Below are 11,819 nucleotides of genomic sequence, written 5' to 3' on the forward strand. Positions count from 1 at the left end.
AGCTGAAGAGCTGAGGGACAGCGCCCAGGCCCAGAGTTCAGGCCCCATGACCAGACCCGCCCCCCCCCCCCCAAAAAAAAAAAAAAAGAACAAACTTCAAGGGAGGCATCTGCTTTTGTTAAATAGAACGCTTTTTTTTGTTGGTCGTGTGACTTGAACTCAGGGCCTGGGTGCCATCCCTGAGCTTTTTCCGTCAAGGCTAGCCTCTACCACTTTTGAGCCATAGTGCCACTTCTGGTTTTTCTTGGTGGCTATTTGGAGAGAAGAGTCCGATGGACTTTCCTGCTCGGGCTGGCCTCAAACTGTGATCCTCAGATCTCAACCTCCTGAGTTGCTAGGATCACAGGCCTGGGCCACCAGTCCCCAAGCTTAGAATCCTTTACTAGCAATGTGATACTGATAATCACTCTTCTATAATCATGGAGCCCTAGTGAATGTGCAGCTAAGCGGATGAATGACTGCGGCAACACAAAGCAAAGGCGTGGGGCGCTGCCCACCCAACAGTTACATCTTCCAGCAAAGCACCAGGCCTTCAGAATGCACGAGGCTGTTTCTATGGCAGACACGGGTCACAGGGGTCTAGTTTTTAAGACTTGTACACCGTCTCCCTGGAGGTGGTGGCACAATTAACTTCAGAAGCTTTCCAAAGCCAGAGATATTATGAGGCATAAGGTACAATTTAGAGAGAAAGGACAGGCAGAGGGAATTCTTCAAGCTCTACGCTCCGTCGCACAAGGGCTCTTCTCCATACCGAGGGCGAGATCTTACCAGCTCTTCAGGAGGGATAGAGGCTGCGTCTCTTACTGAATGAATGCTCCTCAGAAACTAGGCAGAAATAAATGAAGAGAAGTCATTCAGTCACATGCTTGGCGAACCACCCCCTTTCATCATGTCCCAAAAGCATAAGCAATGCAAACAGCAGCCGTGGGACTTTTACATCAATACCACGCCTTCAATATACACTCTTAAAGTCTTTGAATTATCTGAAACTGCACAGGGCTTTCACCGAGGATACCAGTACTCCTGGCTACTCAGGAAGCTGAGACTGGCAGGATCGAACGAGTAAGTCTGTGTGAAAGTGTGTGTGAGACTCCATTCGCAAAAAAAAAAAAATAAAAGCTGGAAAAAGCTGGGAATGGCACACCTGTCATCCCAGCTACTGTGGAGAGAGGAACACAGGAGCACAGAGGCTTGGTGCAATGCTCCTGCCTGTAATTCTAGCTTTGCAGGAGTGAGACCCATCCATCCCCAACTCCCCAGGAAGAAGCTGGGCTGGCCGGTGCCAGCGGCTTGCTCCTGTAACCCGGGCTACTCAGAAGGCTGAGGAGCGTGGCTCAAGGCCAGCCAGGCAGGAAAGTACATGAAACTTAAGTACTAAAAAGCCAAAAGTGGAGCTATGGCCCAAGGGGTACAGTGCTAGGTCAGGGACAGTGTTCAGACCTGAGTTCAAGCCCAAGACTGGATAAGGAGAAAGCAAAGCTGGGGTAGAAGCGTGGCTCCAGTGTAGAGGACCAGGCGTGGGCAGGAGGTGAAGACACACGAGGCACGAGGCACAAGGCCAAGCCCAGGACGAAAACTAAGACTCAGGAGCATAATGACCCGGAGCAGCCCCGAGAAAAAGCAAGATCCTATCCCAAAATAACCAGGACAAAAAAGGGCTCGCGTGGCTGCCGCGTGGACTGAGTTCCTGAGCGGAGACCTCAGATGGGGGGCGGGGAGTTCCAGAACTAGAGTCCCATCAGCCAGAGTGGCTGTCACTGCCCACCACCATAGCCAGCCCGGAGGCTGAGGCAGGAAGAGCACTGCAAACTAAGACTCAAACCCAGCCTGCACGCACAGCAACACCCATTTCAAAATTAAAAGCTGCTCAGCACTGAGCAAATCATTGCTTTTCTCACTGCATCAAGTGATCTTGAGTCTTCTCACACGAGACATACAAGTTGAGGACTTGAGCTGTAAAGACAAAACCACCACCCGCGGCGCAAGCGCACTGGCCCACCCACTCGAAGATGAGTTCTGCAGCACCTTCATGGCCACCATGCTGTTTCGACACGAGGAACATGGAATGAGTACAGCAGACCCCTCGAGTCCGGCCCACATGCTCACAGCCCAGAAGCGCAAGGAAGAGCCGCAGCAAGGGCTCAGAAGCAGAGGCGGACGGCATGCTCATCTTGTGGGTCGGAACGTCACCGAAGGTCTGGGGACTCAGAAGGGAGCCCGGGGGAAGGAAAGTGTTGCACCAGAGGAAGAAGAAAGCCACCAGCGGCAGAGCTGGAAAGAGTGGCGCTCAGTGGGAAAGAATGGAGCCAGGAGTGGGGGAGAGGCGGTGACGGGAGGGTGCACACTGTGGCGAGGAACTGAATCCTGTGGACGCCAGAAAGAACGCCATGGCGATTCAGAGGAAAAGGATGTGATAATGGGGGCAGAAGTCAGAGGCGTCTTTGTGGAAGTGGTAGCGTCTGAAATGAGTTCAAGCCCGTGCAGATGTGCCTGAGCCAGCCAGTCACTGTTCCAGGTAGTTAGAAACTAACCCACCCTCCAGAAGCTCAGCCCCTGGGGCAGAAGACCCACACACGGAACGGTGTGAGCAGGGAGGCACCAGCTGCTAGGAGCAGCAGAGGCCGGGCAACTCCTTAAAAGGTCTGGGCAGGGGCTGGGAAGGTGGCTCAGTGGTAGAGTGCTTGCCTTGCATGCCTGAGGCCCTGGGTTTGATTCCTCAGCACCACATAAGCAAAAAGAAAAAAGCCGGAAGTGGCGCTGTGGCTCAAGTGGTAGAGCGCTAGCCTTGAGCTGAAGAGCTGAGGGATAGCACCCAGGCCCAGAGTTCAGGCCCCACGACCGGACCCCAAAAAAACAAAAACCAAAACAAAAGGTCTGGGCAAACCATTCTGCTTCTCGTCTACAAGGTGAGGAGAAGGGAATCCACACACAACCTCTGTGCTCATCTGAGCAGGGAAATCCCGGCTGGGCATGAACCACCCCGAGAGGCCACCCCAGCCTGGGCATGCACAGGAGGCCGGGCTGCTTACCTCGGGCGTGGCCTGAGAAACTTGACAAACCGTCTCCATTCCGCCCAGTTTCCAGTGGCCGTCCTCACTCACGAACACGGATGATAAGCAGACATTGTTGTGTGTCAGGTGCCCCTGGGGAGAAAACGAAGCCGGTGACTGCTGCTCCAGTATGGAGAGCTTTCAAAAGCCAAATACAATCACCAAAGAAGAGGATGACAAACCTTCCCACATGCAGCATAATAAATGCAGCTGTGCTCATAGGAATGACGAGCTGAAGGAGGTTAGAAAGGAAAATACAACAGAAAGGCTTCTAGTCTCTCCCTGCCTATTAAGACAGGTTATAAAGATATGAGAGCCTCTGCGGATAGAATGACTCTCCATTTCCGCAGGAATCCAGACGCACCTGTCCTCACCACGAACTTACAAGCCTTTCGAGCCGACACCATGTGCTCCCGATGTCTCCAAGGACAAAATGTACCTTTGCTCCCAGAGGTTATTATGTTAATTTCTCCTCTAAATTCTTTCTCACCTACATTCTATCACGAACCCAGATCCACTTCACCTGAAATCTTGTCAGTAGGCCTTAAAAAAAATTCAGCCTAAAGAAGAGGAAAACGGAATGATAAGGACCACCAGAAATAGCCTGCAGACCATAGAAGAGCCAATTTTTAAATGATAAAAAATAGTACAGTCAAGTAAGAGAGGAGGAGAAAATGAGAGCGGAGTTCAGGTACTGAGGCTACTTTCCAAACCAGAAATCATTTTGTCAAAGAAAGAACACGTAAGCCATCCTACCCCTGTGAGTGAATGTGTATTTGTGTTGTTGCCAGTCTTGGGGCTTGAATCTGGGCCTGGGCGCTGTCCCTGAGCTACTTTTGCTGAAGCCTAGTGCAGTATCATTTCAGTCCCAGGGCCAAGTTCAGCTTTTTCTGAGTAGTTTATTAGAGACAAGAGTCTCATGGACTTTCTTGTCCAAGCTGGCTTTGAACCACGATCTTCCAATCTCAGCCTCCAAGTAGCTAGGATTACAGGCATGAGCCACCAGTGCCCAGCTCTGTGTATGTATTTTTATATAGGATAGTGATATATTAAAGGGAGGCTTAGAAACGTCATCATGTTTTTATTTGTGGAAAAAGAAAAGCATTTAAATATTTTCTTCATGCACAAAGAACATTTCTTTTTTTTTTTTTAATTTATTTTTGGGTCCGGTCGTGGGGCCTGAACTCTGGGCCTGGGCGCTGTCCCTCAGCAGTTCAGCTCAAGGCTAGTGCTCTACCACTTGAGCAACAGCGCCACTTCTGGCTTTTTTCTTTTTGCTTATGTGGTGCTGAGGAATCAAACCCAGGGCCTCAGGCATGCAAGGCAAGCGCTCTACCACTGAGACACCTTCCCAGCCCTACAAAGAACATTTCTGAAATGACGAGCTCCAAAGAATTAGATTCAAGGCTAGGAGAGATTTTCTTATCCCTATATGCAAACAGCACAAATGTTTTTCGTGCACGTACACCTCTCTCCAGAGAAGCATTGGAAACTCCTGTTATTAAGTGATCCTATGAAAATGCTTTCAAGGGATATACCTTCCACATGATAGTTGAGGATTCTGTTGGTCATTAACAGAAAAAAACCTTAAAAACATTCATTAAGATGAGTCAAATACTTCTAATCTGTGACTAGTTTTTTAAAATCTTAGAGAACTGCCAAAGGCCTTAATGTTTCAGAATGCAAATACCATTAAGAAATTGGGGTGAAATCAATCAATAAGTATTGTGTTTACAAGCTCAATGGTAACCCCCTTGTATAACTACTTAAAAAAAGATAATTTTTAAAAACTATGTGTCTAATTCAGAGCCAAGTAAACATAGGAACTACCACACTATAACGGCGGCCATGGCCAGAGAGTGACCTGTGTGGGCTGCAGTGCTGAGCTCTCCGTGGCGGCCCGGAAGGGATACACATAAAGGACTTCCTCCTAACAGTCATTTCTTTATTCAAAACCTTAAAAGGGGGCAACATTCTTGCTAATGCAACATTTAAAGTTAAACCTTTGTCTTAACATAGACCATCCATTTTTAGATAAAGACTTACCCCCAAACTTACATTTAGAGGTAAATACAAATACTCAAATATGCCCTGAGACAGAGAATTAGTTGTGATTTCCAAAAACTATCCGGAGCATCAGCTGTACCTTTCAATTACTTTTTTTTTTTATAAATTACACATTCTTGTGTGCATTCTTGTGTGCATTCTTGTGTGCATGTGCGCGCACGCACACACACACACACACACACACACACACACACACACACACACACCAGTTTGTAAGAGCTGCCACTCATATCATCTCCCCAATCTGCTTTAGCTTCTGAGGTGGACCATGGAGCAAGCGGGCTACTTACCCTGTCGTGAAGGAAGGTGAGCGCCAGCAGTATGTCATAGACGCCAGCACAGACCTCTGCAGAAGACAACGTTCCCAAGGCTGCTTCCAGAGGCTGCACTCGCTCGGTGACAAGATGAATCCCATCTGCTTCCACGGTGCAAGACAAAAATCGTAGCAAGCAAGGGTGACGAAGTGTCTTTAAGTGCTTAAAAATACAAACAGGAGAATTGGTGAACTTCCATAATTTCCAATGTATTGAAGTAAAAGTCCAAAAGTATTGATCTGTATTTAAGTTCAAATGACAAAGACACTTGTTCTGACTTCATTCACTTCATATTTAAGTATCTGCACAGAGGTTTCCTGCTCCTGTTTGTCTAGGTCGCCAGCCAGATTGCGTGCATCACATTGACCACCTGCATACAGACCACGAGGTGTTCCTGATATCAACACATTCAGGAACTATTTTTATAAACTTGTAATTATCATGAAGCCTTCACTAAGCATTTAAAGTATACAAAACGATAGTAATCAAATTCTAACTTAGAATTTATCATTCCTTACAGACTACTGATTAAAAAGGAGTCATAGTCATTAGTAAGCAAATTATACTATCCGAGTTGATGGATTCAAGATACAATGAGCTCTAATCAAACATACTGTTTTTGGAACTCTGCTATTTCATCTTCTTTAAGACACCTATAGTGAACTACTACCATTTTTGCTTTTTAGTAGTGCTGGAATTCAAGTTCAGGGTCTTGTACTTGTACAACACCCACCAGGCCCGACTTCATTTGAGATGGGATCTTAGGAACTTTTTGCCCAAGACTGACGTTGAACCATGATCTATCTATCTCCACCTGCCAAGGGGCTGGGATCATACACAAGGGAGCCACCTGCCAGCCTGGCTACTCAGGAAGCAGAGGCAGGAGATCCCAGTCTGAGGCGGATGTGGGCAAAAGTGGGGGGCTTTATCTGAAAAGTAAAGGGAAGAGGGCTCGGGCATGGCTCAGGGGGTCGAGGCCAGCCAGACATATGAAGCCTAGGAAGAATGTGGGCCTTAGGTTCAAGCCCCATCCCAGGACAAAATAAAAGTAGGCGAGGGAACCCAAACTAGAGCGAGTGGGGTAAGCTCGTTACACTGCTTCCCTGGTCTGCTACCTCGCACCTCCAGAACTTGCCATACAGATCCCACTGGGTTAGAGTATGAGAGATATTCTGAGAAGATATTTATCACCTGCTGCTTTTCCAAACTTCCCCAATTCATGCTAGGTTCACAGCAACAAGCGTTAACGACTGTAGCCATGGATGTGGAGGGGAAAACTTCGCGTTCCAGCTTCACACCTCCAAAACGCAGACACCCTCATATGTCAAAAGTAGGTGTTTGGGATTTTCCTTTTAAAATTTTATGATATGATCTGAGTTATTTGTCTTTGCGGGATATATGCCATAAAAACTAATACCAGGCACTGGTAGCTTACACCTGTAATCCTAGCTACTGAGGAGGCTGAGATCTGAGGACTGTGGTTCAAAACCAGCCCAAGCAGGAAAGTCTGTGAGACTCACCTCCATTAACCACCAAAATACTAGTAGCAGAGCTGTGGCTCAAGTGGTAGTCTTGAACACTAGTCTTGAACAATAAAGCTCAGGGACATAGCCCAGGCCCAGAGTTCATAAGATAGGACACATACACATACATACATACATACACACACACACACACACACACACACACACACACACACACGGATTATATTTTCCTTTTTAGAAACATTTTTATGATGTGAGTAGCTGAATATCCACTACGCTTGCTATTCAATGAAGCATCAATGAAGAACTTGTCTTTCAGACACGTGGAGTTAGAATCATTTCTTGCCTTGCTCTCTCTGGCAGTCCAGGGCCTTGTACATGTTCTGAGCTATCTGCATAGCACTAGACTTGACAGTGTGTCAGCACACTAACGTGCTGGCACTGTTAGCCAGGAGCAGTAGTGACCAAGTGCAAGCTACAAGCTATTTCCAATGCCTCTCCAAGTCCTCCACCTGTGCGGGGTCTGTGAGCGACAGCCACGGTCCAGGTCCAACACTCTTTCTGGAGCATCAAGCTTAACGCATGGGTTCAGCATTCTATCTAGAGCATGACCATGTCTCAGGAAAAGAAAAACTAGAGAGACACGCCTACGTCCTGTCTCCTATTTGAACCTCGTGTAGCGACTCCTCTTGGGGAAATGAGCGGTCAGCTGTGGTTAGGACTTCTCCCTAGGCCAGTTCTAACTGAACCGAGGCGCCTGTGCGTCAAAGTGCATGAGTCCTTCCCCTACCTAGCCTCTGCAGCGAACTCATGCATACGCATCGCTTCCATACATACACTTAACACCAGGGCGTGGCAGTCTTGTATATGCACAGATCTCTGCCAAAAATCTTCCAAGTGAGCCCTCATTTCCCTAAGATCAGCCCACTATCATTACCAGAACTTCTCCACACTCCAAACCCCAGAAAACGGAAATTCTTAACCACGTGTTTGCCTTGAGACATCTAGTTCAAGCCTGCCTTTTCTGTCAACAGTGCATTCCTTTTCTTCCTATTAAACTCCTCACTTTGCCATTTAAAAAAAAGAAAAAATAACAACACTCCTAGAACAAGGGCGGACAACAGTGCTTTTATAAGAGATACATAGTAAAGCACTATTTTTCACAGCCGTATCCTCTGCCCTTTACTGGCTTCACTGACAGAAGACAAGACAGTAGCAAGCACTGCTCGGCTGTCGCTTGTTTCGGTACCTTGGCAGCTTTGTTGACCTTGTCTTCATTCTCTCTCTTGTACACAAAGACCGAAGCGACTCTGCCATCCTGCAGCACCGCGGGGTACACGGCCAGTCCAGAGGGCAGCGTGTAGGGCGGCTCTTGGAGAGTAGAGCTCTTCAGCGCGCTGCTCTCCGATCCCATCCCCGAGGCAGTGAGACCCTCCTCAGAGCCAACCAGAGCTAAGAGAAAATGGAAAGCAGACTCAGAAATGAACGCTATCTGTAACATTAGCAGCAGGAACTAGCCAACATAACCAGACACAGCCACGTGCAAACCTATTCATTTCTTCAACCTCATAATGAGGGCATGTGTCAGGAAAGATGGTATGTACCAGCAAGCTGTCAGCAATGCTTATGAACAGCTCTAGAAAGACAACGCTGGTTGCAAAATAGTCACCTGCAGCTGGCTATCCTTCTCCAAATCCAACTACACACACCCTTTCACCTTCTTTAAAGAAGACATAAACTATAGAAAAAGGTAACTCTGACTTGCTAACCTACTTAATCATCTTGCTTTACAAAGGACTAAGAAAAACCCACCTGTATGCCTAAAATAAAATTATACAGAAAGGAAGGTGGCTCAGTGGTAGAGCGCTTGCCTTGCACGCCTGAGGCCCTGAGTTCCATTCCCCAGAACTAAATAAGCAAAAAGAAAAAAGCTGGAAGTGGCACTATGGCTCAAGTGGTAGAGCGCTAGCCTTGAGCTGAAGAGCTGAGGGACAGCGCCCAGGCCTAGAGTTCAGGCCCCATGACCAGACCCCCCCAAAAAAAATTATACAGAAAAACAATACAAATTGGATAATATAACAATGACCAAAGATATATTAATAAATGGAAAGATTATGTAAACCAAGTAAAAGACTAAAATTATAGTAAATGATGGGAAAACTGCAGAGTGGTAGCTTAGCTGTAGAACACTTGTCTATGCTTGGGGCCCGAAGCCTGTAAAAACCACAAAAACCCAACACAGAGCAACCAACCCATTAAATAAAAAAGAAACAGTGCGATCTCACTACTTTTCAAAGGCATGCTAAAAAGGGGGGGCTGCAACACCGTGTAATTTTCAACGCTAGCACTGTACACGTGCACACAGGCACATGCATACGAAGATGGAAGATGTAACCACCGTCTCACAGAAAACCCCTCAGTGGAGGCGCGGAGAGGGCAGTGAGAAAAACGACATACAGGGAGGAAGGAGTATGGGCCATTTTATGTGTGTGCGCGTGCACACTCACACTTGCTTATACTTCCCAGGTCTCCTACCATGTGAACAGGCATACAAATTCACAGGGCGAATCTGGTCATGCAGGGGAGCAGGAGGAGCCCGCGGTGCAGCACCAAGCGGGAGAGGGCTTGTCCTGTGAGGGCAGCGTGTGCAGTTCCATCCATCACTGTCAGCAAGAACTCAGAGCTTGAGTACTTATGTGGGATGTATGACTTAATGCTGACTCCATTAAAAAACAAACAAACATACAGACCAAACACGATATTTCTGGAAAATCTTTGACGATCAGTTTTCAGTTCTGGCTTTACCATAGCACAAAATCTTTTAAAGTGTTAAAGCTCTTAAGCTAGTGGCTCACACCTGTAATCCTAGCTACTCATGAGCTGAGTGAGATCTGAAGACTGTGGTTTGAAGTGAGACTCTTCTCTCCAATTGGCCATCAAAAAGCTGGAAGTGGAGCTGTGGCTTAGTGGCAGAGTGCTAACTGAGCACAAAAGTTCAGGGACAGTGCTCAGGCCCTAAGTTCAAGTTGGACAGGCACAAAAAAAGAAAAAAGGAAGAGTTCTTACTGGCAGTATAGCAAGTGCTAGCTATGAATATCACAGGCAACAATTCTCTGAAGATATAGAAAGGTTCTTAAAAATCCATGGTCTTAAATATAAGCCAAACAGTCATTACACATGATCTGTCTTTTACCTACAGAAAACAATGTTCAAAACACAGGCCTACATCAGACTTCAGCAAGCCCAGATGCAAACACATCAGCACGTTGGGTACAAGATGGACAGGTTTAAGGCTATCTTAAACTAGAAGTTTTCAAAATTCAGACTATTTCTGAAGAGCAAATTCTGCTTTGTAACAAAGCCAGCAATCCTACCTATTTATGTTTCTTAGGAATGAGAGAAATAAAAAGAACAAGAAAAAACAAAAACAGTACTAAAGCAGCTAAATACCTCAACTAGAGGAGACATTTATCTTCTTGAGACCATACATAAAGACAGTGAGAAAACGCAACTTAATTCCCCTCAGGTGGAGGTACATGCAGCGCGCGCCAGGTCAGCCCAAGTGCCTTCTAAGAAAGGAGCTGGTCCCTGCGCAGCACTGGAATCTCACTGTCCAGGATGTCCCCTTCTTGGGCAAGGTGTGATGACCCAAGAGGGCAGTCAACTTACAGGTCAGCCATCATGGCGTGACCGGATGGTAAACTGGCCAGATCGGTGTGGCCCCTAGGAATCTGACGGGAGAGACTTTTGTCTATTAGTAGCATCACAGCTCAAAGTAGGACCATGGGGTGGAGCTGGGGCCATGACTAGCCAAAACCCCATGAGGCAGACACTCTGCAGACACAGAGGTCAGCTGGCACACCACTGCCCTCATCTCCAGGCTGAGGAGATCCCAGCTTCCAACCAGCTGCCTCCCCCGGACACTGTGACAATCCGCTCCTTCCTGGAGGTGCTTCACTGGGTCTATGATCTCTGAAACCAGCTGCCATCTCCTCCCCGAAAAACCAGTCGGACAAGAGGCGTGAGGTGCGGCCGTGCCACTCACGTGTTTATCTGGGGCTAGCTAACTGCCTTTGCTTAGCCACGAAATCCAGCTTTTCAAAAGTCAATACGCAATGAAAAATAAAAACCTGAGAATAAGGAACTCCAGGTAAATGATAAATATCCTCTAGGCAAAAAAAGGAAAAAAAATCACACTGTTAATTTAGTTTTAATATTTCTACCAAATCCAAATTAGAGACCCGTCACCAGGATTCAGAGAGCATTCCAGAGAAATATGAATGGTGAGCAGAAGCAACCATCAGCTCACACGTTATTACCAGACGACAAGACACTTCCTCACGGAAACCTCTTCTGACTTCGGGTATTATGATGACAACTGCAAATTAAGGAAAGTTCTTTGTGGAAGTGTGAGGAAGGAATTATATTTAAAAAATGTAAATAGTTAAAAATTAAAGAGGAGTGAAGTAACTTGAGAGAATTCAAGGTGGTTTTGAAGTGCTGCTAATGCGGCCTTGTACTGACACCATCAGTGTGGGGCGAGCAGAGCAGCAGCTACGTTATCCCGCCAGTGCAAACTTTTTAGGGCGAAATAAAAGGCTGTGCGGCTGCGCGCGGTTGGAGAATGTTTAGAGCAGTATTTTTAATTCTTCACCAACAACGGTATCTAAAACCGTACAAATACGTCCCTTTCGCTGTGTGGATGGAACCCAGGGCCTCGCAGACGAAGCAAGCACTTTGTGGAATTACACCTCAGCCCTTGCGAGGCACAATCGGTATTGATACAAATAGTGCTTTAAAATAATTTCAAGAGGCTGGGAAGGTGGCTCAGTGGTAGAGTGCTTGCCTTGCATGCCTGAGGCCCTGGGTTCGATTCCTCAGCACCACATAAGCAAAAAGAAAAA

At 46.9% G+C, this 11,819-nt stretch overlaps 1 protein-coding gene across 3 annotated transcripts in view; it reads right to left on the bottom strand.

Annotated features, from left to right (window-relative positions):
• Window positions 1-11,305, bottom strand: part of Scyl3 (SCY1-like 3 (S. cerevisiae)) — a 23,879-nt gene extending 12,574 nt beyond the window's left edge. The window contains exons 1-5 of one of the 3 annotated variants that reach the window (XM_013015664.1): window positions 11,225-11,305; window positions 8,165-8,367; window positions 5,408-5,593; window positions 3,030-3,143; window positions 769-825 (exon numbers count right to left, since the gene is read on the bottom strand). In XM_013015664.1, the coding sequence (XP_012871118.1) occupies window positions 769-825; window positions 3,030-3,143; window positions 5,408-5,593; window positions 8,165-8,329 (522 nt within the window). In that variant the 5' untranslated portion in view covers window positions 8,330-8,367; window positions 11,225-11,305. Of the gene's footprint in view, window positions 1-768; window positions 826-3,029; window positions 3,144-3,540; window positions 3,896-5,407; window positions 5,594-8,164; window positions 8,384-11,224 lie in introns of those variants that run through there. The other 2 variants (XM_013015665.1, XM_013015666.1) reach the window with 2 other exon arrangements.
• Between the last annotated feature and the right edge of the window lie 514 nt (window positions 11,306-11,819).

This window comes from Dipodomys ordii, unplaced genomic scaffold (assembly GCF_000151885.1).
Source record: "Dipodomys ordii isolate 6190 unplaced genomic scaffold, Dord_2.0 Scaffold27, whole genome shotgun sequence".
Classification (NCBI taxonomy): domain Eukaryota; kingdom Metazoa; phylum Chordata; class Mammalia; order Rodentia; family Heteromyidae; genus Dipodomys; species Dipodomys ordii.